At 30.8% G+C, this 25,504-nt stretch overlaps 2 protein-coding genes across 2 annotated transcripts; one reads left to right on the top strand and one right to left on the bottom strand.

The window, feature by feature from the left end:
• Positions 1-7,865: 7,865 nt before the first annotated feature.
• LOC133178665 (glutamic acid-rich protein-like) lies at positions 7,866-13,181 on the top strand (the record flags this gene model as incomplete). Its single annotated transcript, XM_061313385.1, has 4 exons — positions 7,866-7,917; positions 9,034-9,107; positions 9,219-9,225; positions 12,241-13,181. Coding segments are annotated over 4 exons (882 nt in total), but the record flags the coding sequence as incomplete, so codon positions are not given.
• A 6,754-nt stretch (positions 13,182-19,935) lies between these two features.
• LOC133178663 (uncharacterized) lies at positions 19,936-25,080 on the bottom strand (the record flags this gene model as incomplete). The annotated part of the gene is made up of 5 exons (XM_061313384.1): positions 19,936-20,249; positions 21,207-21,478; positions 22,108-22,120; positions 23,949-24,212; positions 24,861-25,080. Coding segments are annotated over 5 exons (1,083 nt in total), but the record flags the coding sequence as incomplete, so codon positions are not given.
• Between the last annotated feature and the right edge of the window lie 424 nt (positions 25,081-25,504).

Below are 25,504 nucleotides of genomic sequence, written 5' to 3'. Positions count from 1 at the left end.
TGACTATAGGTTGAAGTTGCTTGAGATGATGTCTCTTATATAGTTCCCATACCGGATATCGTTTTGAATGTCATAATGTAGTGCCATAGAAACATATTGGAATCCACACTGGATACCAAATTGCAGGAGGGTTTAAAAAATTGATATTACATAAGACAATTTTTTTTTTAATATCAATTACATTCCCTTTCTAAATGATAATTTAATGTCTCTTCCTATTGAAATAAAATCAATACATGGTGATTTTGACATTCATATCAACATGGGCTGGCGAGATCATATTTGTTACCCAAAATCAGAGTACAAGATCTTGATATATTATTGCTTGTTCAGTGGAAACTTAACATTATTTTATTTGTTTTAATAGGATTGTGTTGATAATTTTTAATGATATTACTTATATAATTGAAATTATTCCTCTATATTTTTTTTTTACTAAAAAATAAATGCAAACATATATTTGCCTAGCTTGTTCTGGATGTGAGATGTATCACCCTTGTAGTGTACAATTGTGTGATTTCTGTTTGTTATTCTGAGAAGCCAAAAAACCAGGTAGAGAATTAGCATTTAAAACATCTAAATAAACATTTGGAATATAATATGATGAATTGTCCCGTCTTTTTCTATAATGTTATACATCCGCTAAGATCTCCGATATAACGCATTCCGTTAACATCGTATAACAGCTGTCAATTACTTCAAGTTCTGGACTGTATGTATCAAACCTTTGTTTGTGTAATATCGAAAACATGAAAATGCTAAGCGTTATCTCTGTTAATTAAACATACGTCAGATAGCAAAGAAAAAAAACTTAAAGGCTTTATCCCAAAAATTAGCAAATTAACAGTAAATTTTATATATAAGAAAACTTAATTACATAACACTTATAACTTTTGTATATAACCTCTTGTATATGTTTTATTTTTATCTTTAATTTCTTAAATCTATTTTTTTTTATCTATTATTTATTTATTTATTTTGACAATGCAGATTTAATGAAATTTAAGAGTATATTTTGGGAAAAATATATTGTCGATCTCACTTGCGCGCTACTAGCTAAATTATTATAACATTTCAAGCGCTGGTTCTGTGAACTTTTGGATTAAACGAGTTTAAATTAGAGTTAAAATAGAGTTCTCATATGATATTTTTTACTGTTTATAAAAAACTTAATCATAATTTCAGTATCTGCAGAAATATAAAATATTTGTTGAAAGAAGGGATATAAACAATGTTGTGTATATGTATAATTGTATATTTTTTCTCAGAAATCAAAGATTTAAAAAAAAAAAAAAAACACTGATATACAAAAGCAAAGAGTTAGTAAAGAAATTCCTGAAAAAAAGAAAAAAAAAAGTTATTATTTAACCTTTTAATTTTTTGAAGCAAATTTAATATATATTAAGTCTTTTCGAACAATACTTGTACATGTAATATTACCCCCCAAAAAAAAAAAAAAAAAAAAAAAAAAAAAAAAAAATATATTGAAATTTTTGTGGCATACTAAAATTAATATATCATTTATAACTTATGTAACCCCCCTTTTTACAATGTACTTTTTTAACGAGAAATAAGTTGAAATTAGCGACAGATAAATAGAGCACAAAAACCTTAACTATATTGAGTGTTAATGTTTACATTCGACCTTCTGACAAATATGTATTGACGCAAATAAATATTTCAAATGCAGTGAAGGAAAGGGTATAGATTTATATGCTTTATTTTCTTTACCGATAAAGTTTTATTTCATACTTGAAGAAAAATCACTTTAGTCAGCAATCTACAGATCTTATAGACAAAAAAATAGTAGGAAGACAATTAAATCAAATATATTTTATGCAAGTCTTTTTAAAGTTTTGTTTAGCAATGAGTATTGTTACTGTTGTAAATATATTATCAAAAGTTTATAATTATATCAAAATAGTTTTCATTACTGTTGCAAATCGAAAATAAGAGAGAGAGAGAGAGAGAGAGAGAGAGAGAGAGAGAGAGAGAGAGGCTTTTCAGATGCAATTTAATAAACACACTCTGCATAAAAATGTAGACCGAATGAAGCTCATTTTTTGTTGAAACAGGGGAAACAAGATGCATTATTAGGGGGGTTATGATTTTAACAATTTAGATTCTACACTATCCAAGAATGCTTCCACATAAGTTTCAACTTTTCTGGCACAGTGGTTCTTGAGAAGAAGATTTTTAAAGATTTTTCTTATATATTTCAATGTAAAACTTGGATTCTCTTTTGTGGCCCCGCCCTACCCCCAGAGGTCATGTTTCAACAATTTAGAATCTACCCTACCCAAGGATGCTTCCACATAAGTTTCAGCTTTTCTGGCCCAGAGGTTCTTGAGAAGATTTTTAAAGATTTTTCCTTATATTTCAATGTAAAACTTGGATTCTCTTTTGTGACCCCGCCCTAACCCCGGGGGCATGATTTTTACAATTTAGAATCTACCCTACCCTAGAATTCTTTCACATAAGCTTCAGCTTTTCTTGCTCAGTGGTTCTTGAGAAGAAGATTTTTTAATGACCCCACCCTATTTTCTCCTTTTCTTGATTATCTCCCCTTGCAATGGGACTTGGTCCTTTATTTTAACAATTTTAGCTTCTCTTCATTCAAGAATGCTTTGTACCAAGTTTGGTTGAAATTGACCCAGTGGTTCTTGAGAAGAAGTTGAAAATGTGAAAAATTTACAGACGGACAGACGGACGGACAGACAGACAAACAGCTAGACAGACAGACGGACGACGGACAAAGGGTAATCAGAAAAGCTCAATTGAGCTTTCGGTTCAGGTGAGCTAAAAATACTATTCGAATATCTACATATATTGGACAGAAAATTTAATAGAGAGGATATGAAATAGAAATGTCTCAAAGCAAGGAAAATATTACGATGAAGCAAAAAGGGGGGGGGGGATGAAGCACAATCCAGCCGCTAGATTCTTAACTGGCGAAACTCTATAGAAACACTGGATAACTAAAACGGGGCTTGACTGCATTCAGTAATCATATTGGTTTATAATATGTGAAGTCATGTAGTACTTAAATAACAAATAACTACCTAACTTTTTGAATCAAAAACTAGCAGCCTACAAGATATATATACTCGCTGTTGTTTAATGCTAGATTTTTTTTTATTTTTTTTTTAAGTTAAAGCTATGAAAAGAATTAAAAAAAAACTGTCCTAAATGAAATTTCTAAACAATTTCAAACAAACCGTATAACAGCACAGCTTGCGGAATCTAGGAACCTTATCAAGAATTAATTGTGATTGAAGTGTTAAATGTAGTTTCATGTCAGAATATGGGTCTATTAAACATGTGTGCATTTTAAGTCGAAATTAATTCTTTTCGATGATCATAACTAATTCCGCCTACAAAATTACTTATTATATTTAATAACTCTATTTCATTAAATATGACGGTTATGTGTGTCATCAAGAAACAATCGCTTTATCGCTTATATAACTTTAAGTTCTTGGTACACACAAAGCGTTAAATTACCCCACATGGTGCTGCAATGCATATTGAAATTCATTAGCATCTATCAACATGGGTTTTTGTTCCCCCAGAAAACAAGCAATCTCTGCATAAACCGTAATTTTGATTTTTTTTATGTACGGAAGCAGACATTTCTCAAGCCTCGGGCAGTTTGGTTCTGGGGACCGACAAAATACATGTTGCTCTTAAACCGAGTCAATAAATGTCTAAAATTTAACATGTATTTCAAGACTGAAGATTGACGGACTACATTTGCAGAATTACGGTATGGGCGATGTTGGTTAAATGTGTACTACTGCAAAATAGGATTGCATCCATCTATCAATTGAACTTACTTATTCTGCACACAAGAAAAGTAAAAAAGTTTTTACATCGTGAAGTATAATTTTTTGCTCATCTACCAGTCTGAAGTGAAATAATACCAGCAGAGATTAAAATCGGTTTTACTTTATTTATAGAATTTTCCTCAAAAACAGAAAAAAAATAATAGTTTTCCTTTTGTAATTATCTTGATTTTTTCGTTGCTGATATGGATAAGACTGCAAAAACACAGACGATAAGAGATTATCCATACTGTTGAAAGTTTTTTTTTAAGTTTTAAAAATTTATTTTATTTTATTTAATTTATTTATTTATTCATTTATTTATTTGGAATGGAAAATTTAATAATCTGACTTTGACTTCTTAAATTGTATGAGAGAAGAAAGTACAATGAACTCTTCTTCTTTAGAGTTTTGAACCGTATAAATATTTTAAAATTTAATGTAAGAATTCATAGATGACTTCTTAAATTGTATGAGAGAAGAAGGTATAATGATCTCTTCTTTAGAGTTTTTAACCGTATAAATATTTCAAAATTTAATGTAAGAATTCATAGATATAAAAAAAAAGCTAACACGAAATAAGAAAATACTCTTATATGTCAAGGGAGTGAAGTCTTCTGAAGACGACTGCAATTTAAATTACTCTTTGCATATGTCTGTATAGGTTGTGTAACTTTATGAAGATTATAAGTTCTATAAAAAGTCATGTCATCATTTGAAATAGTATGTGAATAAAGCACAATTTTATTGTACATCATAAATTCATAGGTATTATTCATGGATATAGTTGAAGAAAAAGAAAGGAAATTTGTAAAATTTTGAGAATATTTCTATTAATTTTGCTCTTCCTTATATAAAGGTCATACAGTCTAGTATTGACCAAGTCTCGCTTGTAACCAATAGTACACCCAGACCGTAAATTAAACATTAATTCACGCGTAAAAAAATATTTCAAATTTAAAGGAGAAAAGAAAGACAGCAGTTCACCCAAATTAGGTGCTATTTTTTTTTTAAAGTTAATATATAGTACAAAAGTTCATTTCAGTTAGTATGCAATATTATACGGATTTTATGCTATTAAACATGACCTTCTTATTAAAGCCAAATGATACAAACAAAAAAGGAATGCCTTGATTGATATGTACTTTGGGATCTATTTTGGTTGTAAATGGTGGAAATATCAAATATCAAATTTCTAAAATATTAAGAAAATGTAAACGTTCAATCATGTTCAAAATTCTACCTTTCTGCAATTATCCTAATGAATCTATAAAACATTTATTACTTTGTAGGACAGAATTGTGAAACTTGTGAATGAATAATTAAAATCAATATGGTTAAAATTAGTCATTTCACTTATGTAAAAATTTCTACTATATTTTTTTAACATGTTCATGGCCTTGAAATAACATTTCGGATTGTGCTATTTGCATGTAGCTGATATTGTTATTTTTGGCAGAACCAGTGTCGTTGGAGACCTTCAAAGAACATTAGATGCTCTATAATATGAATATTCCTTTTTTTTTTTTTAGAAATGGAGTCAAAATACGAAATGAAAAATAGACATTTAAATGAGAAACATATGAAATTGTTAATAACAGGTCAAATAAGATATAAAGTTCTATTCAAAATAAAATATAAATTAAATCTGTCAATACTAAAACATGGTTTCTCTTTTTAGCTCACCTGAGCTGAAAGCTCAAGTGAGCTTTTCTGATCACCTGTTGTCCGGCATCCGTCAGTCTGTCTGTCTGTCTGTCTGTCTGTCCGTCCGTCTGTAAAATTTCACATTTTCAACTTCTTCTCAAGAACCACTTAGCCAATTTTAACCAAAGTTGGTACAGAGCATCCTTGGGTGAAGGGGAGTTTGAATTGTTAAAATGAAGGGCCATCCCCCCTTACAAGGGGAGATAATCATGAAGAGACAAAAATTGGTTGGGGTCATTAAAAAATCTTCCTCTCAAGAACCACTGGGCCAGAAAAGCTGAAACTTATGTGGAAGCATCCTTGGGTAGTGTAGATTCTAAATTGTTCAAATCATAGCCCCCGGGAGTAGGGCGGAGACACAATAGGGAATCAAAGTTTTACATTGAAATACATAGGCAAAACCTTTGAAAATCTACTTCTCAAGAACCACTGGGCCAGAAAAGCTGAAACTTACGTGGATGCATCATTGAGTAGTGTAGATTCTAAATTAGTCAATTCATTGCCCCCGGGGGTAGGGCGGGGCCGCAATAAATATTACAAAGGGGAGGTCTTGTGAAGTACAGCAAGGCCAAAGTAACTCAGGTGAGCGTTTTGGCCCATGGGCCTCTTGTTTAATATTGCAAATGGGAAGTTGCATAGCTAATGTTGTTTTTTTTTAAATGTTCATTTAGAATTTTGAAATATGATCTGGGCGTTAAGAAAAGCATAGATATAAAACTGGTAAACTTCTAGTGAAAATTGTTTTATTTTTTCCTGTGTTTTTCATTCTAAATTTGGTTCAAACTGTTTAAAAATGATAGTTATGTTTTTGTTTGTGAAGAGCTTATCAGTGGTTCTAGGATGCACAGTCTTAACACACATTTTTTTTACTTTCTACAATATTCGTTTCACGATATATCACTCTGTTACCTATTGTGATGAATGACCTTACCCAATATCTGCCCTTTTTGGAAGATTATAACTAAGATGAAACAGATAATTTTTTGGAACTAAATTAAGATGATTTGTTTTATTTTTAATGGTAAAGCTTAGCCACTTTGAAGAAAAACATTTATTGTAAAATGATGTTGTTTTATTAATGAAACTTCAACATAAGATTGTATGGAGTTAAACGAATACAGTTCGTAAATTGATGAATTGTTAGCTTTCATTAAAAAAAGTACGATTATTTCAACTTTTTGCCGATAAAGATACTTAGAAGTAAAGTTCAATATTTGAGACTAATCAGAACATTTTGGTTTTTTAGTGTCAGTGTAACGAACAATACTCTATGTTTGCTTATCTTGGGAGTTCTAATCGAATGAAATCTTATAGGCGGTGTTACGGTTCAGTTGCAATCATCAGTCTCAACACTTTGTTCATTTATCGATAGCGTAATTGAAAATGTCAATATTCATCTGTAAACTATGTAGATTTCGACTAAAATAAGTGTGGTAAGTGTCCGCACACCTTGTCATTGGCGTAGAATGCCTGTTCTTTGTGAGAATGGATTACAGTATATTTAATGTAGTTCTGCACTTAATGACAATATATGTACCGCCACAGGTCGCTTGATATTAAATCAACTCATAGAGATAGTTCAGTGGAGATTTAAAATGACAAAAATCCTTTTTTATTCTTTAACCATATTTAAATTACGTTTCTCTAAAGAATAATAAAAATACTTCATCTTGCGAAATTTTTACTTATTTTCTAATTTAAGTATCGAAGTCTCAAAAAGTACACCAAGGTATGATACTAATAAAAATGAATAAATAAATTCTATACATTAAAGTAAAAGTCCGGTCTTATCATATCTAGTATTTGTTTACTTTGATTTTGATGGTTAATGTGCGTAATTGTGCCTGTGTATGCGTTGGGGGTGTACATTAACAAAATGAATTTACATGGGAGATAGAGTCACGGATATTTTGATATTTACAAAGCAAACATTGAAAGCCTTTAACATCTTCCATTAGTAGGACTTGGCAATCCTGGAAAAAATGGACATGTGATATTATTTTACTTTCATAAATACATAGAAAACCCTGTAAAAATTCAATGTAAGAAATGGTGGGTAAGCAAGAAGAGGATGTCCCTTTATTTTCTCGAAGATCAGTAAATAATATCCTTTGTGTTCGCAATGTAATATTTTGTTCATTGCGTGTCCACTCAAATTTATATAATGTACGAGTATGCATGGGAGAATGTAAACATATGTAAAATATATATATATATATATATATTCATCACATACCAAATTAATTCTGATCAATTTAATTGATATTAAGTTCAAAATTGAACTTCAAATTTTATTATCACATATAGGCAAAATACAACCTGTACTTTTAACACATTGCTGCCAAAAATGAACAAAAAAGAAACATTAGAGTTGATATAAAGACTTTATCACCATAATAAATATTTTCTACAAGTGTTCCGTGCCGTGACACTCTGTCAATTCGATAGGGTTTTAAAATGCCATTAGATATGATCAAAGCATAAACATTACTATTCATAATTTTATCAAAAATTTTACAGCATTTAATTCCATTTGACGTCATTCGAGCAAACGAGGTAAACGATCTTATTTGAGGTCTAATAATGAACTAGAGGAAAATGCTTGTTATACTTGAAAATTTTATCTTAAAGTTCTTACTCTGATTTTTATTTATGTTGTTTTGAGAAATCTTGATGATGATAAATCATTAGCTAATGATAAGAATATTTATTTTCTTATTTGTTTACCTTGTGCTACAGCCTCAAATCTCTGTTTCGTCTTTTCAAAACTACCTTAGTGAAGTAGAAATGGACAGGCCTCTGTATGACCGTGTAGATATACAAAGTATATCTACTATATTTTTTTAAAAATAAATGACCAACCGTGTTACCCAGCCGAGGAGACTGAAGCTATCATTTTTGATGCCCGACCATGCATGAAATACAATGTCAACTCAATAAATAGGGGAAATAAAGATGAGAGTTAAGATAAAATTTTAAATAGTAACAAAAAGGGGGGGGGGGAGGTATTTTTGTAATAATTGTTGAACATAAATTATAGATTAAACACAAAATTAAATGGAAGAGAAAGGGTAAAAAATTTCTAAAAATTGTATAATGTAAATAATAAAAAAAAACACTTTATATTTTTCATCCTGAATCATACAAGAGGGTCTTTACTTTGAGATTACTATACATCCAGTGATAATATCTTTAAATTATACAAAAATACATCAACTAGTACTCTACTCGGTTGTAATTAGGATATTATCACTGAATAATTTTGACTAAGTCATATATCTAAAAAGAAAAATAAATTGTTTGAGAATCTTACTTTTTTTTGACTTTTGAAATTTGATATGATTTCAAATAATATTAGTTCCAATAATCCTGTCAAACATATCTTTAGTTCATTTTTAAGAATATTTTCAAGTTCATTTCTTTTTCAATTAGTTCGAATTCATTTTCAATAATACTTTACATGTCTACAGATGGAATATATACATGTACCAAAACCTTTATATGCTTTCAAAACATGACATCATAACACGAGGATTTTTTTTCCCTATTGCAGCATTAATGTTGATTTTCGCAAAAGTTTAGTTCTCTATATTAAATGTCCGATGATCTTTTCTGATTCTTTCAAGTATATATATGCTAATCTTTCTAATTGTACTAACATTTTAAGAAGTGGCATTAATGCTACAGGAACTACGTACACTGTAATTAATAACCAAAAGCATAAATACTTATACTTAATATTTGTGATTTTTTTTTTTTAATAATGTGTTAATTCTCTTAAAGAAATGTGACCAAATCATGTATTTTTGTGAAAGGAAAATTAGTCTACATAAAAATAGTCTAAATATAATAGCGAGTTTTCTGAAAGATACAAATTATTTCCCTTTGTTTTTGGGATTTGAGAAAATTCACCTTGACGAAGCAGGCATTATTCAGCTTCACAGATGTTTTCAAAATTACTTCTCAAGAGTCTTAAATAACTACAACTGGAAGAATTTTACCGGTACTACACTTCTGTTGTTTTTTTATTAGACACACATACTTCCATAAAAATGGTACCACATCTTTTTATATGTCACCTTGTTAATTTCATTTTAATATGCAGCTGATTTTACTATACAACCTTTATCAAATTAAACATTAATCCATTCGACAACTTCTCGCCTTCAGTAATTTCGATGAATTATGTTACGAAAAGAGAAGTCGCCCGCGTGGCGCAGTGGTTAGAGCGTCTGCTCTAGAGTCGCGAGGTAAGGAGTAGATTCTTACGTCGCGGGTTCGAATCCCACTGTGGGACGTGGAGACCGGTCCTTCGGATGAGACCGTAAAAACCGAGGTCCCGTGTCGCAGTAGGTGTTGGCACGAAAAAGACCCCTCACTGCTCAATGACCGTAAGTGCCGAGCATAGGACAAGATTTGCAGCTCTCCACCGGCAAGTGGTGGCGTCTCCATATGAGTGAAAAATTCTCTAGAGGGACGTTAAACAACAAACAAACAAAACAAAAAACGAAAAGAGAAAATATATAATCTGAAAGGACAGTTTTATCCTACGTGTTCTTATTTCTTATTTACCGAATAGTTTTGTTGCATTATTTTTTCTTCATTACATATGTGATTAACAGTAAAAATAAAAACGCGTTTGATTATATAAAAACAATATGGGTTTTTATGAACAATTACCGCAAAATTAAGATGCTGAAAACCATACCTCCTCCGCCCTAAATATATATCTGAACGACTATGGCTAAGCACCTTTACGGTACAGATGTAGTCATAAATTATACAGATTTATTGAGAGAAGGAGATGATAACTTGATTACTGATTAATTACTAATTATTAATTTTTATTACAAAAATATATTTCAATCACTAGAAGAGATTTAAAAGGTCCCAAGGAATGTGCCGTACAGTGGCTGCAACGTTATTGTTGACAACTTACATGAACGATCACGTTACACGAACGACTCCGCACGATTAACGCGCGATTAAACCTGTTACGCGAACGATCCTTCACGAACACGATTCTACACGTTACATGATCTTTCACGATTGCTAACGCAAATACACGATTCTTCACGCAAAATGGTTAAAAATATTTAGGAGTGGATATTTTCAAAACGAAATAAGGCTTAATAGTCATTTTAGATTTCAAACAATTATTGATACAATTCATCGACTTTGGAAAACTGAAAAAAAATATTTAGAAATGGAAATTTTTTAAACTAAGTAGAACTTATTAGTTATTTAAGATTACAAATAATTATTAACCTAATAGTCCGACTCAGGAAAATTGATTTCTTTTCTTTTTTATCGATACGTAAAGATGTAATTCATGATCGATTGCTACATGTTCTATCAGATAATACAGGTGGGCCGTGAATTTTGGTTCTATTGAATTTTATGATATGCAATAAGAGGAGGGATATAATAAAAATGGCATAAAAATAAATCAAAACTATATCCATCTTTCCATTTATGAATATCTAAAATCAATAATTATTTTACAAATCATTCATTTGCAGAAATTATAAAAATTATAAAGTAAGTGTCAGAGATAAAGACTGATAAAATTAACCTCTACAAACATGTAGAATACATTCGCCGCCTAAATATTTTTGTAAGCATTGGGAATTATTTATTCATTTATGTGTAAAAATATACATTTTTGATGTATTGATATAAAAAATATGTTGACCTCAAATATAGCAGTAAACATAATTAACATAAAAAAAGGACACTCTGTTTGAAGAGAATACAATTTTGTACGACTTACTATATTGCTTATTTACTAGTGATAATTAGTTCGTTCAATTATGTAAATCGCGCTTCATTTATTTTATTTGGATTAAAAAAAGAGACAAACGAAATACTTGTTTAACAAATAACATTCCGATAAAAACTTACAAAACGAAATTTGCATGTTGCACGATCACGCACGATTAAAACCGCAAATCATTGAGTCTGATACAAGCACGATCTCTCACGTTACACGAAAGATCACACACGTTTCACGAACGATTCTGCACGATTGGTTTGTCAACAATAACGTTGCAGCCACTGTATCATTTCATAAAATGATAGGTAACCTTGCCTTTCTGCAGGGGTTTAAGATGTATAGAAATGCAATTTAATTTAAGGAGTCAATTCTAAACTCCTTAAAAAAATGTATTTGTTTCTTCTGTGCATTACAGATCAATATAAATGCCTTTCTGAATAGTATTCTAATTCACATCAATCATTTTGTAATTGTCTTTCTTGTACATACATGTACAATCTGAATTGTCCTGACTCTTTCAACAATAAATGCTTGTTTATGTCACATTCAGCAAATTAGAATAATCTGAAAAGAAAAGGGAAGGGAAGGAAATTATTAAATCATCTCAACGAAGTCTGACATCGATAAAATAAATTTTTTATAGCCCCTTCAGCCTACATTAAGTAAAAACGGAAAACACTTGAGACGCAATTTAGTATTGAATATATTTATGTAACAATGTCGAATCCATTTTTTAGTCTTTTCATCTTATACTTCAATGAAGAACAACCATTAAGATTTTTTTTTTGAAAATTATGAAAGGTCACCTTTTCTTTTGCTAAAGAAAATGATACGTGGCATTTAAACACCCATGGTGATGAAGCTTTTTCTTACGGTTGGTTTAACTTTCATACCAATGAAATCAAGTATATTCATTTCCCGGATCTATTGAAGATATATTCACCTGTTGCAAACACAAAAAATCATTGTGCCCAAAATTCAAGATGAGGGCAAACATAATTTTACTTCTTGTGGTTGTTGTTGCGACTGTTTCATCAAAAAGTGTGTACCTTTCCAAAACCGAGCAAGGAAACCAGAACATACCTTTACAGCGAAGGGATAATGCGAATCGGGCTATTCTCGAAGAAACCTTAAAGGAAAATGTCGAAAGATTGCTTGAAGATCTTAGATCAGAAACTGGGGAGGTTTCAGAAGAATCCGAGACAGAAGAATCAGTTTCAGAAGAATCAATAGAGGAAGAAGAGGAGGAAGAGACAAAAAGATCCGAAACCGAGGAATCCGTTTCAGAAGAATCTATATCTGAAGAATCAGAAACAGAAGAATCTGTGTCTGAGGAATCGGAGACAGAAGAATCAATCGAAGAGGAAGAAGAAGAGGAGGAGGAAGCCAAAAGATCTGAAACGGAAGAATCCATTTCAGAAGAATCCATTTCAGAAAAATCTGTGTCTGAGGAATCGGAGACAGAAGAATCAATTGAGGAGGAAGAAGAAGAGGACGAAGTCAAAAGATCTGAAACGGAAGAATCCATTTCAGAAGAATCCGTGTCAGCAGAATCCGTTTCAGAAGAATCCGTATCCGAGGAATCGGAGACAGAAGAATCAATCGAAGAGGAGGAAGAAGAAGAACTGGAGATGAAGAGGACCGCTAACTTGCTGAAGAGATATCTTCAAAAACTGGGATGAGCATCTGTTTGCAAAAGCAATAAGTAATCTCTTCTTCATTTACTTTTTATACTTTAAAATTTATACTTTCATGTAAAATTATACTCAACCTGTACAAATATTAGTTAATTTTATTATAGTTATTTAGGTATTGAGACGAAGTTGAACAACAAGATTGTGTGATACACTTAATTTTTATTACTCTTCTATATGCAACTGCTCTTAATTAAAAAAATAATTTATTTTGAAAAAATGTCAACTTTCGAATATGCAACATTAAATTTTTGTTGAAAATAAAAATTGCAGAATTTTCACTTTTCTTGTCTAGTTGATTGAATAAAGACCCACGCAGGGGAATGGAATGAAATAAGTGTTGTTCTGAATGACGGTTTTAGCCTCAGTTATGGAATTTGCTTAAAATGCATCTTCTTCCATTGAATGAAGTGTTTGAACTTCAACATATATGCATATGTTCAGTGCAAAATTGTGTAAAGGTATGGGGATGATACCCTATTACAATTTGTCTATGAGACATGAGGAGGCGACTTATATATATTACCACTACATGTTATAATTGCTCAAAAGTATGAACTCATTTTTCACTTGGATTCATATGGAAAATGTTTTGTTAATAATGTATCAATTTTGGATACTATTGACAAAACGTAATTTGAATACTTTGATTGGAACAACACGAGCTCAGCATGATCTATTTATCACTTTTTAACTTTTATCAGCCCCCGTTTATTCATATTATTCATAACAATATATTTTTATACCCCATTTTAATTTCTCTTAGATGATAAATTTTATATTCTATGTATCAATAAATCAGAAAAGGGACAAAATTAAATGCAGAAGTAACACTGGTGGTCATATTTTCAATAATAAAAAAAATAGATCGTGTCGAGCCAGTTCTGAGGAACAAAGCTAAATTGTAGTTAAATTTGATTAATTTATTTATTCTAATTCATTTAGTTATTTTTTGTTTTAATTTCAAAATATTGCTTTTCTTGATTGAAAGCCTGACGGAATTATGTACAAGGCATTCCCCACTTTTTCCGCATTGTTAAGGAACTATCTAAATTAATTCGGTACTCAAAATGAAAAAAAGCATGATTTTTACATTTATACCTTCACATGATAGGAAAAAAATTCCAAAAAAACCTTTACAACATCGACTGATATACATGTAATAACCATATCAAGAAGAAAAAAATATTGGGAAATTAAATAAAGAAAAATGCTCATAGAATTAAAAATTAAGAGCACTAAAAATCAAAATTTCAAATATAATGTATTTTAACTTTGTCGGCAATTTTTTTAAAAATAGATTTGAGTTAAAATAGATAAGTACAGCTTTAATCAACTTCTGTTCTCCATACATGCCTAGATTTAAAAAAAAATCTTGGAAAAGGTATAATTTTAAATATTACATAGTGAAATACATGCAGTCTATGAGACTTAAGAATATTTCATGGTTTATATTAAATTCTACCCTGGCATAATCGAAAAATATTCCAAAAGTACTTTTACAACATCGACTGATATAAAATCATATCAGGGAGGAAATAAATATTACATAATCAGATTCAACACCTATTGTTAAGGGAAAGATACGATAAAAAATGATTTAATTTATAAAATAGCATTTATAATTCAAACTTCAACTATGAGATGGAAGAGGTTATAATCACAAGTTAATTTATAAAGAACAAAGTAGATAACAAGTCTCAAACTAAAATGTACGAAAAAAAGGTTGAAAAATCCACAGGTACTTGTGGACAGGAACCCCCCCCCCCCCCCGATATTTAACCCCGGGGCTTGTTGGACATTTTTTTTCACAAATTATATTTATTGCACTTATTCATCATGTGTACAATAGGAAAAAAATCGTGAAAACCCCAAAATAATCGTTCCACACAAAAATACCCCACTATACATTATAATGTGCAATAAATATAATTTGTGAAAAAAATGTCCAACAAGCCCCGGGGCTGAATATCGGGGGGGGGGGGGGCTGTCCACAAGTACCTGTGGAAAAATCATAAATTATAATTAATGTCAGCATTTTTCTTGTCTTCTTATACTACATAGAGATATAAAATCCAGTTTTCGTATTTAAAAAAAACAAAAAACTCGTTCCCTTATATAGATGTTTCATAATTATAACATCTATTTTACCAACTGTGAACATGTTAATAATCAAGCTATTATTTGCTTCCATTGTGTTTTGTTGTACTAAGTTTATCAACAGTAGCAATATAGAAACGTACCCTAATATATACAGGATGCGTAATTGATCAAGCACTCGTGAACACCTAAAGATATAGCTTCATCAGAAAGGGCTCTTAGATCTTCATTCCAATAAGTCCTGGTTCAAAAGGCAAATTCTATTCGAATATACTCTAAATTTCACCAAATCACCATAAGAGTAACTTTTCTCAAGAAATCGTTAAGTTGATGAGATTAAGATTGTAAAAACAATTTAATGTTGAAAAATATATTTGCACGGAGAGTACCTTTTTTATTTTAAAACATATTTTCTTTATAAATAAAATTGTATCTTATATTGAAAATTTATGGATTGCCTTTTAGAGATTAGAAAAATAAATTGATTAACAAGATACAGGAAATCATTCCATCATGAGATTTTAAATGATCATTGGGAAACCTTATTTTCATAACTTGGGAAAACATATTTATTTGCTTTTTATTACATTATTTTTCCGCAACGCAAAACCTCAAAAAAGAGATGTCGTAGGATGAAACATTTAAAGCAATTCAACATTCACGCAAGTAAAGTCAAACTTTGTCACTGTTTTAGGACAAGCAATTTAAGCATTTCAAGTTGAATTTAAAATACTTAAATTATTGTGAATGAAAACAGGTTATATAAATGACATTATTTGTGTAGAATTAATTCTTTGGAAGGATTTAAATGTCGGTGGAGGCATTAAAACAAAAATTTTCACTTTTTCTCTTATTGTCTTTTCCCAAACCATTAAAAAAAAAAAAATAAAAAAATAAAAATCTCCTTTTAGGCAAATGGGAGTAATTGTATTTTTTTTTATAGAACATGGCTGTTAATTGTAAAATCTTGCTTTAGTTTCTTTATTCAACCAATGTTTATTTTTTATTGATTGTAAGCATTCCTATGCTTCAACATATGCTATAGCAAGCAAAAATTTTCTCTTCACCCCCTCCCCCCACAAAAAATCTATATCCCCAATGGTCGATATTAATATATAGGGAAATACACTTTCTAAGTATTTATCAAGCAATTTTCGGTTTTAATTCAAAATAACATGAAATGTTTATTAATTTTACCATTAAAGAAGTCACAAATACGAATTTTAACCTTTATAATACTAACTGCTTGACGTAGGTGCGATGAAGCGAGTAGTGAGTAGGTGTTATATATTTGCCCAATTACTTCAGTTTTATTCGAATCAAAGCCGGGACTGGTTTCCAAGTCATTAATTTCTTACTTTAAGAGCATTTATATAAGTTTACCTTTGTTAGTTATTGCCCGAATATTTCTGTAATTATATAACAGAAAAGTACGAAAAGTAAGTCTGCTTGGTTACAAAAATAACCAAAATTAATATAAAGCATTTACCTCCGTCCAGAAAATTTACATGATTGATACCTTTTTCATACGAGCATTTTATCAAGTGCCTATATTTGCATAAATAAATCAAAGAAATCTTTGGAAACAGGACTAATATGTTTTAGATATAATTGCATTCCTGTTGGTAAATATAATCTACATTTGGTTTATATGAAATGAGATGTTATATATATTTCAAAGTTCATTTGAGAATTAGTGTAAAATTGATTTGATTCGTAGTTTACCCTCAATGCATCTGAGTCCAGTTGGGAAACGAATCCATTTATTTAATAATTATGTATATGACAAAAAAACCTCTTTTATTTCGTCAGTACTATTGCCCAAGGTGGAAATATTTCACAAATAGGATAGATCACTAAAAAGAAAGGATACGAACAGAACGATTTGATAAATTGAAGAAATATTGTTACAAATGTTCCATACATGTAGACAGGAGCGCCATTTGTTTTAAACGTCTAAAGTAAGATATTTCAACGACAATGCAGCTAACCACGAAAAAGGCGAGAGGTTTCAATGTAATTTTTGTTGCCATGGATCTCGGTAAAGTGTCATTCAATTTAAAAGTTCATAAATGAAGGATGGGTATATCTATGCTATGTTCCTGTATATTTGCTTTATTTGGGGAGTTAAATTTGTTTTGACATTGATAAAGATTGTCGATAGCATATATGCTATTTTAACGAGTAGGAAATAATTATCACAAGATTATAAGTTTAGGTATCTCAAATGAGTTTGTCTTCTTCAAAATCATTATTTTGCCATAACCCCTTGAAAACACGAAATATAAACTTTCAAACTCAATCGCTTACGCAGGACATTTTGTGTTATACATCACCAAGATATATTAAAATATTTAAACTTTTTATTTTAATTTTGTATCGCACTTTCATTAAGAATAATGTCAACAGATGTAATGCTGAGCTACACTCAACGAGTGATATCCACCACAAGTTTAATAGCGGTATTTGAAATATGCTAGACACTTATCTTTATAAAACAATCTCTTGTTGATATTTACTCTAAAATCGGTTTCATAACTATAAACACTGATAAGGGGGTGTATGATGATTTGGATAATAGAATCTCATAAGGAATGCCGAGTGACAGGTAAAAGATTTTTTCATGTCAATCAGCCGAATACTAACAATAGAATTCATTGCAATTTGACACGATGGTTTAATACTTAATACATTCTGAACTTCGTTCCAAAGTACATTTTGTGTGGAGTGAGTAGTCTTTATTATTCACATTATATAAGGCTAGATTCATAAATACTTCCTAAAACACGTAATATAGAAAATTATATATAACAGGTGATTGTCTTCTAATAAGTCACTCTTCAAGATATCTAAGGAAATTATAAACATATAGCAGAAAAAATGTGCATTTTAAGACAACAAACATATGCTTTCATAAAGTATTCTCTTTCCTATATATCTCAAAAATATCAGCAGTTTATAATAACATATGGGAATGTGTCTTGGAATGGAGAAACGAAGAAAAATTCAAATGCATTTGTACCTGGAGGCGATAAAAGATGGAGACACAATTTTTCATTTGTTGAATCAATTTTGCATCTGTCCTGTCTAAACAGTAACATGGAATGAGAGATAATTGTTTTTTATTTAATCAGTTGACGGAGACCTGCTCTTTCAGAACACTCTTTACTTCACTGTGTAACAAGATGTCAGGTTAAGCTTTTATATGTATTGGATTTTTTCCTGATTCAAAAAAGAAACTTTCATTTAAAAAGTATTATTCATAATATTTAACACGTAGGGCAGGGAAAAAATCTCATTAAAGATTATTTGAACTTTGTGAACAACTTTCATAGATCAGGAAATAAGTGTAAATATATAATAATAACAACGGACTTAATTTAATATCTATTGTATCTCAGATAATACGTACAGTAATGAGTGTCTTTATATTACAATAGCAATGCACCTCATATGATAAAGAATAAAAAGGTATATATAATTAATCAGTATGGAAAAACTGAGTACAAACACATTTCTCATGCACATGTCGAAAAAAAAATTGGGGTTTATATCAATTTATCAATTTCATTATGTTGTTGACCATAACAATTTTCATGTTTCACTTCAAGATTGCTAGATTTTCTTTTATATATATATATATATATATATATATATATATATATATATATATATATATATATATATATATATATATATATATATATATATATATATATATATATATATATATATATAGCTTATACAAACACACACACACATAACATTTCCTTCCTAAAAGTTATTTACGAATGTAACTTTGATTATCATTTAGTACAAATTCAAAAAAATATTTTCATGTGCCCCATCTCTCTCTCTCTCTTAGTTTTGGTAGAATATGCTGTTTGGGAAGAGTTTTGGTTAAAAAAAAAACAACTTTACCCTGCATATACAGAATGAACCAAGTAAGAAAAATACAAAAATCTTTTGTCGTAAGAGGACATAAAAGCTTAAACAAAACGAGCACTGTCAGTATTTTTTAACTAGTTGCAAGTTTATCTTTAAGTTCCTTAACAGTTTTTTTCTATAGATACTTTAATTGCAAGACTTGTGTTCTGTTCTCCTCCAGATATTAAAAAATATACTTAATACTACATTCATGTCTTATATTTGAATTAACATTTTAGAACTTATGAGACATGCACAAACTCTGGCGTGTCACATTGAAAACACTTTACACGTATATAGCAAGGAAGTTACTGAAATTCATTTTCGGTTAATGTATTCTTCAATCATCACGCATGAGTTCTGAATAAGTTTATCTAACTATTTGATGTACATGTACGTATGTATTGTATTTAGACCTCGTTCACTTTCACTACAATTATGCATCCATAAACAGAAGGATACATACTGGGTTTTAGCATGGGTTTTAGCATGACCGTATTCCTGTTTCGTCACAAACTTATGTCCGATCCTTAACTCGAGAATTCTTGTTTGAATATGTTCAAAACAAAGTACGTATATATTTATGATCTAAAATCATAACAACTAGCTAGGCAATGGTATTATAAAAGTCAATCTGGGTCATAACGTTTGGTTTAAAGGAATTCAACCTTAACGTTATTTTCATGATTTTTTCTATCAATTTATGCCTCAAAGTTCATGATGTCAATATTATAAGGACTAAATAGTAAAGTGTGGAAAAGGAAAAACACTTGTTTTAACCTAGCAATCATTAATATATACATTTTTTTTTTCATTTGCAGGAGGAGTACATGTATCTTACATGAATTGAAAGATTTCAATCACGGTTGAAACAAATGAAAAAAACAAGAATTAAATTGGGTCCCAATTACGTTTTTTGGAGTTCTTCGTATATGGATTCTTCCGGATTGAAACCCTGAATTGCCATATATACATCTTCATACTCGACGAAATGCCTACTGTTATTGCCCCCTTCTTCATTTATTCTAGTACTCATTTGACTTTCTGAACTTTGAAATGTATCATTAACATATATTCCATGATTTTCCACATAAGGATCTTTCTGAATAGTTTTTTCTTCGTTACTCTGTGTACTTATATTAGGCAACAATTGATTCATATAAACTTGTGAAACGGATTCGTGGATGTCTTCCTCTCTGTTAATGACAGTCGATTCATTTTCTGTAATGAAATGGAAAGTTATGATACATTTGGGAGGTATTAGTTATTCAAGTAACTATTATCAAGATGTTGCTGCTTTTTTATGTATAGACACATACATGAAAGAGACTTCAGATATGATGAAAAAGGCATTTTTTTATGATCACATACCTCTTCTAATTTTTATTCAGATTTATTACATTGTTGAGCTTCATATTTTATTCAAAAAATAATTTCGTAGGAAAGAAAAATGCTTACCGTAAAGTATCGTATCATCGACATTTGTTTGGATTCTTTGTTCTTTAGAGAATCGAAATTTACGTCCTCTCATCCTATGACAACAAAATCATTTAAAAAAGATAAAGGTATCCATAGGATTTAAACTAAATCCAGAACAAGTATTACTCTTTTGACTCTGACTTTGCTCAAGTGCAAAAAAAGAAATAAATAAGAAAATAAATTTTAAAATATAGGGCCTAGATAGACAAATACTCATACTTATGGGAAAAGACTCTTAATTTTGTTTTTTTAATTAAAATATAATTAAAATATAACAAAGATATTAAAGAAATAGTTTACAAATAATCTCTTACTTTAAAAGACGAGTAACTATGCCAACTACTAAGAGTATTAATGCCGGCACTCCCAATCCTGCACCTACGAACGTCTCAAGATGTCTGTTTAAGCTATTCTGACTTACATGTACTTCTGAAGCGAGACATAAAAACAACAAGATGTCATGCTTACTAGCATTATGTTTTCACTATAGTAAAAATGTTTTTAACATTTACTTTGACTTTCAGGTAAATTATTCTATTTCTCTTTTTTGTGTGATCCTACTCTGATAATATTGAATAGATTTTAAAAGGATCTATGGTTTACTTCAATATGTTTGCATTCAATGCTGCTCTTAAGGTCCATTTTAATTGAAATCTTAAATTGTCTTATGTTTTGACGACACCATTTGTCCTTACTTACCATCACATTTATCTCCTTTCCAATCTGCTTTACAGGAACAATTTCCACTGTACTGTTCACAGCTAGAATTGCATCCTATACTGCAAGTTTCTTCACATGTCAGGCCAAATTTTCCGTCAATACAACCGTATTCGCAGAGGCCTGTTTCCTTGCTACATCCCCCTACACAATTTGCGTTGCATAGTTTATCACAAAAATGTCCGAAGAAGTCAACAGGACATATCCCCACACAGTAGCCAGTGTATCTGTCGCACTCAGATGGACATGATAAACTACACGAGTCATTACAAATGTGCCCATAAACCCGCTTTTACAACCGAACATACATGAACCATCGGTTGTGTTACAAATATCCTGGAAGCAGTTTACACTACATTCTTTGGAGCAATTAGTTCCATAACGTCTGAAATTACATCCTGTAAATTAAAGACTAAATTATTTTTTCATTTGTATAACGTACTTTAGAACTAACAATTATTTATGAAAGTTTTGTTTGCAGATAATTTAAGTTCATATATAAGTGGACATCCAAAACTAAGCCTGACTTTACCGGTAAAAGAAATCTAGTGTTTAAATAAAATTGAAACGTAAAAAAGATTTTTTTTAAAATCAGCTTTGAAAAAACTCTTCAATGGACTTGAAGAAATGTAAATCAGTTAAAGAAACCAGGGGCCCGTTTCATCAAAGGTCGTACGCCCAGTCGTAGCGCTACGCTGGTATAAAGTCGGGACTAGCACAAAGATTTGCGTTTCATTAAACACGTATCTTTACACCGGACCAGAGTTAGGCCGAAATTTTACGTCTTCTCATGGGCACAGTAGGCGTACGTTCCGGCGCAAACATAAAATAAAGCGATATTATTGATTTGAGAACGATTTAGTCATTCCTTAAGAAGAATTACGGCTCTAGGAAGTCTTTTTAATACAAACGATGCATTATTTAATTTCAAAAAAATATGAAGATTGGTGGGGGGGGGGGGGGTTACACCCACTCGGGGAGGTAGTTGACATGCAATATTTAGCTACATAACTTACTTTTAAAAAATTCTTAATAAAAAAATTGCCGTATTCGGGATTCATTTTAACAAAATCTCTAAGTTTTGACAATCCTGCAGTTAAACACAATTGATTGTTGTATTTCGAGGATAAGGTATTGTAAATCGACTTTACGATATACATTTTGTGCCATAATTTTAACATAAAAGCTATTTTTCCCAACATATTTTTTTTTTTGGGGGGGGGAGTATTTTTTCACAAAAGCATAGTTATCTTCTTTAGTTTTGGTTAATGTCTATATTAAAAAAAAAACTAATTTTAAACTCGTAAAACCAAGTAGGCTTTTAAAAAAAAAAAAATATATCGTGCTCCATTACGATTTTTAGCTTCTCAACAAGTTTCTCAGATTGAATTTTTGTGTACTGATGACCCTGATGATGATGCATATTTTGTTTTATTTTATCGATTCTTAATAATTTAATTAGTAGTCCATCATATGCCCAGTTACATAAATATACAGTCAAGTACATAAAATTGTAACGGATTCTCCCTCCACCTTTCACTCTCTCTCTCTGTCTCTTTTTCTCTTCCTGTATCAAAAATAAAAGGGGTGGGGGGGGGGGGGTACTGTAAACATCCAATACAAGAAGTATGTGAGCCAATGCTCACTAGTAATACCCCCGCTTTGATGTGAATACACATTCTGATGTGAATGTACACAAGTTCAGTTATGGACAGACACCGAGATGAATAAAAAGTTGACATTAGATTCGTACAAATATGATTCCCACCATATGGAATGCCTAAACAAAGAGTGTGCGAAAATTGCAAGCATATGCAATCAGTAGTTGATGAGAAAACTGCGACGAAAATTTGTTATGTATGTACGGACAGATGCACAGATGAACAGGAAGTTAACATCGGATTCGTACAAAAATGAATCCCATTATATGGAAAGTGTGTGCTAAAATTTTAGGCATCTGCAATGAGTAGTTGCTGGGAAAACTGTGAGGAAAAATTTGTCAATGACAGACAGACAGCTAGACACACTGACAGACAGACACACAAGGGTAAAACAATATACCCCCTCACCTTCGGAGCGGGGGTATAATAAATATTTTCTCTCCATTCATTTACAAGAACATTTATTTCTTTTCTCAGACCTTAAATTTTGGAGTTTAATCGGAAGGTATGTTGTAAGAAGTTAATATTCTATAATAATTAGATTAAAGTGCATGTTTTCTACAAGGTCCTTAAAATTCATGTAATGTTTCATTTAAATTTATGTATGTGTGTTGTTCTACATACATTGTACACAATACGTATGTTTATGTTTTTTGCGCATGTGCAATGCAGCGTTGTCAAGGACTTAGTCCTGAGACTAAGCGTTTCGTATAGGACTAGACTTATGCCAATTCGTGAAAAGCAAATTACGCCCGACTAAATTTTGGCGTAAGCCCCGGAAATACACCTAAGTTAAGGCTTAAATTTACGACTTTTGATGAAACGGGCCCCGGGATTTGAAATATTTGAAGCAATCTATGTAATTCATCTTTTTGAAGAATATGATTTGATGTATTTATATTCTAGTAAAAAAAAATCGTACAACCTCAAAGCAGATGGTTACATGTAACAAATTTAACTTAAAGTTTTTCAATTATACTAAGCTTACATTATTGAAGCAGAAAAAGCCCCTAAATCCCCTTTAAACCCCTTAAAGCACCACTACCGGTAAGTTATTCTTTACCATAGACTTCTATCTCACAAATTTCCAGTATTGGTCCTGTCGAACGGTGATCTTCTGGAGCTGTGTAAGTGGACTCCACAATGATGTATCTTGCCCATTGTTCACAGGAAATGTCAATGATATTAGGAGGTAAGTCCAGTCCTGTGGTATTGTCTGTATAGCAGCGAGTCCTTTGTGTCGTGTTAGTTTCAGTAGCTGTTGAGTCAGAAACATCCAAATAAAACTGTCTAAATCTATATTGTTTCCAATCTTCAGGCTCATGACCTTAAATATGAAATTATTCAATCTCTTCATAGTGTAAACATAATTATACATACAATCAATCATTGATAACCAAATGTCGATCTGCTCATTATTTGCAATATAATTTCGATAACAATGTAACCCCGAAAGAAGTCGGTTGGAAAGCATAGTGTTATTGTTCCACATAATTTGTCCTTGATATTTTTCATAGATCGCTCAGACAATCTTAATGAAACTTCACCAGTAACAATTATATGTAAGCAAGACTCAAAATCACTGCAATTGCCAAGGAAACGAAAAGATCAGTTTAGGGTGACATACTTTATTACTTGCAGAGATCCTTTTTTCCTTTTAATCTGAAGATTAACACTCATGTAAGCATATGCCGATTCTATATTATTGGAATTAAAGATCTTTTATGAGGTAAAACGCTTAAATGCTACCAAATAGATGTCATCATGGTTGTAATTTTATATATTTTATGCTCTCATTTCCATGTGTTTTCATATTACATGTACATCATTTTATAGATACGCCTTTTTGAAAAAATACATGAACAGTACTCATTGAATATTGAGGATCCTGTTACAAAACAAATATAATTGACTAATTCTATGTCTGTTTTCTTATAAAACAAATATATATTGGAATCTTTTATTTTAATCATACCTTCTCTTCTGTAATATATTTTGATATCCTTTATTCTGTGAGGTATTCCTAGATCAACTTGGAACCAAGCAATAGCCTGGTCGACAGCAGTATGGGCGCAATAACGAAATTTTGTACTCAGGTTACCGTCATTGGCGTATGTTGCTTTTCTCTTTTCATACAAGGAACTCTGGGATACAATCGTTGTGGGTTTTTTACTCAGGTTTTCTGTGGACGGGATAGATAAAAATTCAGACCGTTAAAAAAATCTAAAGATTTTCTTCCAATGTACTACACTGATTCAACTACAATCAAGTTTCTGTTTAACAAATGATTAGTGAATCAGCGACTTATTACTCCTTTCATGTACAGTAAGTTTTATTTGTTCATGATTAATCCACGTTGAAAAAAATTAACAAAACCCTTTCTGTGAAAATTAAAGACCACATTGTTCACTCAGTTTGTTTTACTACATATATACTATCACCTAGGTATATAAGAATAGATATGCCACTCCTCCTTGAATTTTTTCCACAGTTTGTTTTTCTTTATGCATTTCATTCTATTGCACAGTAAGCATAAAGTACCGCTGCTAAATTTGATGGTCATTTAACATGTTGAGGAAACTATATTTTCTGATGACAGAATAAATTTGCATGCTAAAT

This window comes from Saccostrea echinata, unplaced genomic scaffold, assembly GCF_033153115.1.
Source record: "Saccostrea echinata isolate AGI-Se365-2 ecotype Australia unplaced genomic scaffold, CSIRO_AGI_Sech_v1 ptg000003l, whole genome shotgun sequence".
NCBI classification, from domain to species: domain Eukaryota; kingdom Metazoa; phylum Mollusca; class Bivalvia; order Ostreida; family Ostreidae; genus Saccostrea; species Saccostrea echinata.
The sequence above is the reverse complement of the archived record's forward strand: the minus strand, read 5'-3'. Positions and strand labels throughout refer to the sequence as shown.